This window comes from Gavialis gangeticus, unplaced genomic scaffold, assembly GCF_001723915.1.
Source record: "Gavialis gangeticus isolate Ggan-Ray unplaced genomic scaffold, GavGan_comp1, whole genome shotgun sequence".
NCBI lineage: Eukaryota > Metazoa > Chordata > Crocodylia > Gavialidae > Gavialis > Gavialis gangeticus.
The window spans coordinates 30,429,694-30,432,726 of NW_017729026.1; the positions used below are offsets into that span (position 1 = coordinate 30,429,694).

General features: G+C 43.9%; 1 protein-coding gene across 1 annotated transcript in view; it reads left to right on the forward strand.

Annotated features, from left to right (window-relative positions):
* SEC63 (SEC63 homolog, protein translocation regulator) overlaps positions 1-3,033 on the forward strand; it is a 92,979-nt gene that overhangs the window by 29,666 nt on the left and 60,280 nt on the right. Inside the window, exon 6 of the mRNA XM_019520232.1 lies at positions 2,695-2,753. Within this exon, the coding sequence (XP_019375777.1) occupies positions 2,695-2,753 (59 nt within the window). The remainder of the gene's footprint in view (positions 1-2,694; positions 2,754-3,033) is intronic.

The window sequence follows — 3,033 nt, forward strand, 5'->3', positions numbered from 1 at the left end:
GGCTAGGAGCTGGAACCAACTTCCAAGGGAAGTGGTGCTGGCCCCTACCCTGGGGGTCTTTAAGAAGAGGCTGGATGCCTACCTGGCTGGACTCATTTGAGTCCCGTTTCTTGTTTTGGGGTTTTGTTGTTCTCCCGCCCTGGCGGGGGGTCGGGCTAGAAGATCTACTAGGTCCCTTCCAACCCTAAATCTATGAAACTATGACATAAAATTGCATAATGTGCAAAAATATTTAGAGTATCTCCAACAATTTTATATTGTGAACCATAACTTAATAGACAGTTTGCAGTTTCCCAGATCACCTCCCAGATCATAAACCTGTGGGTGCTATGACAGTTGTTTAGATAGATTAATCTTGGGACGGTATTTAAGTGTGTATGTACCTGCCAAACAGTAGGCCCTTGGCAGACACTACATTTATGGCATGGCTAATATGTTAATTGGACCATAAATTGCTACATGCCACATGTTCAAGCAGTTATGGTGTGATGAAATGACAAAGCAGCCACAAAAACTGGTTTGTATCTCATTTTAATATGAGCATGTGGCATGAGCATGTCGGAGCACAAATTTAAGATTAGGGAGTGGCTCTTCAGTCCAGGGCTCCTGGTGCTTTTGGGCAGCCCAGCTGTATGCATACCCTTTGAACATGCTGGGCATGTAGGGAGCCTGAAATTGGGAAGCTAACATTTGACCTTGGGCTCCCAGTGCTGCTGTGACATTTAAAGCCCTGCTGTGCAGACTGATGCTAGACTGCATGGTGCACCTTTCGGGGGTCAGCTATGTCCCAGACCCTGGGGCAGCTCCGAGGTGGTGCTCCTTGTCCCTTTGAAAAGCACACTGTGCAGCCCACTGTCAGGGAACTGGTTCCATGATGACAAGCTCCACTAGCACACAACTTGCCAGCGCGCCCCCTCTCCATTTCCCCACCCCCCAATTAGATTCTATATGTGGAAAAATTATAAATTTGTTATAATTTTCCAAGTGTAGAATCTAATTATTGGAGTGTTGTCTTGAATTCAGATTGCCATCATGCAGGGAACACAGGCCCTGTGCTTTGAAAAGCACACTGTACAGCCCAGTATCAGGTACTTGGTTCCCTAATGACAAGCTACACTAGCACACAGCATACCTGGGATTGTGGGCCTGGGTTTTCTGCATGATGGTAAGCTGAATTCAAGACAACACTCTAATAATTAGATTTTACACCTGGAAAATTATAACAAATTTATAACTTTTTCACATATAAAATCTAATGGTGGGGGCATGCTGGCAAGCTGAATTCAACCCTGCATGTGGGAACCAGTTCATAGATTCATAGATTGTAAGGGACTAGAAGGGACCTTGCAAGATCATCAGGTCCAGCCCCCCTGCACTAGGCAGGAAAGACAACTTGGGGTCAGGTGATCCCAGTGAGGTGACTGTCCAATATCCTCTTGAAGATTTCCAGGGTAGATGATTGCATCACCTCTGGAGGGAGCTTATTCCACAGTCTGGACACCATAATTGTGAAGAAGTTTTTCCTAGTGTTAAGACTGAAATGGTCTTCTAGGAGTTTGTGGCCATTACTCCTGGTTTTCCCCAAGGGTGCCCTGCTGAACAGTTTTTTGCTGAGCCCTTGATGTATTCTCCTGATATAGCGATAAGCTGCTACCAAGTCCCCTTTCAGCCTTCTCTTTTTTTAGGCTGAAGAGACCCAAGTCCCTCAGCCTTTCCTTGTATGGCTTGCCTTTCAAGTCTCTGATCATATGGGTGCCTCTTCTGGGCTGTCTCAACTTTTCCACGTCCTTGTTGAAGTGCAGTGCCCAGAACTGGATGCAGTACTCCAGCTGTGGTCTCACCAATGCTGAGTAAAGTGGAGGAATCGCTTCCTTGGTTTTGCTCGAGATGCATAGGTTGATGCATGCCAGAGTATTGTTTGCCCTGCTGGCTACAGCATCACACTGCCGGCTCATGTTCATACTCTGGTCTATTATTACCTCTAGGTCCCTTTCAGTTGCAGTGCTAGTCAGTTTGGTGCCACCGAACTTGTAAGGATGTTGGGGACTGTTTGTTACCAGAAAGAGTGCTTTATACTTCTCAATGTTGAACTTCATCTGGTTCTGATCCACCAGTTCCCTGTTGCTGGGTTGCTCAGCAAGCATTTAAAAAGTCTAGGTGCAAGAGGAGCCTTGGATCAGGGACCAAGCCCTCAAAATAGGGCTCTTGTCATGCTAGTAGACGTGCAATGTGATCTGATCCTGGATCCCCAAAATCACATGCGTTTCAATGCAGTATCTGGCTTGACAGGATATATAATTTGTTGGGATCTGAGATCAGATCCCATGATTAAATTAACAGCTGTTAGGACCCTTAGCAGCAGCAATAAATGGAACTGTTGGAATATGACCAACCAGACTGCAGCAAACCTGTCATTTGACGCATCACAGTTTGAGGGCCAGTGTTATAATGCATATTTGTATTGTGCAAGTTACAAGTAGTTTGGAAACATTAAATGAAAATTCTTAATTTATTAACTCTCTGGATACATGAGCAGACTTGTTCTTAATCTTTCTTTATAATTGGCTAAATTTGTTAGAATTTCCATGCCGAATACCAGTGCAGATGCAGGCTATTACTAAAAACTCCTGTTGACTTTAAAAGAATCCTTTGCCATTATATAATTAACTTTTTTACCTTTGATTTCTTTTCCAGCTACAAGCTTTGGTATTGCATTGCCAGCCTGGATTGTCGATCAGAAGAATTCTATTTTGGTAAGCAACTTGGCTTAATGTTCTGACACACTAAGGTGTTGATCCTTCAAGAATGTAAATGCATATGCTACTTAGGCCTGTGAGTTCCATATTTATTCAAATACATGATGACCCTGAATATAAGGCACCCCTCCCATTAGACTCTATATGTAGAAATATTATAAATTTGTTGTAATTTTCCAGGTGTAGAATCTAATTATTGCAGTGTTGTCTTGAATTCTTCCCCTTCCCACTGCTACAGCAGGGAAAGTAATGACCGGGATGGGGGGTTGTGTGTCAG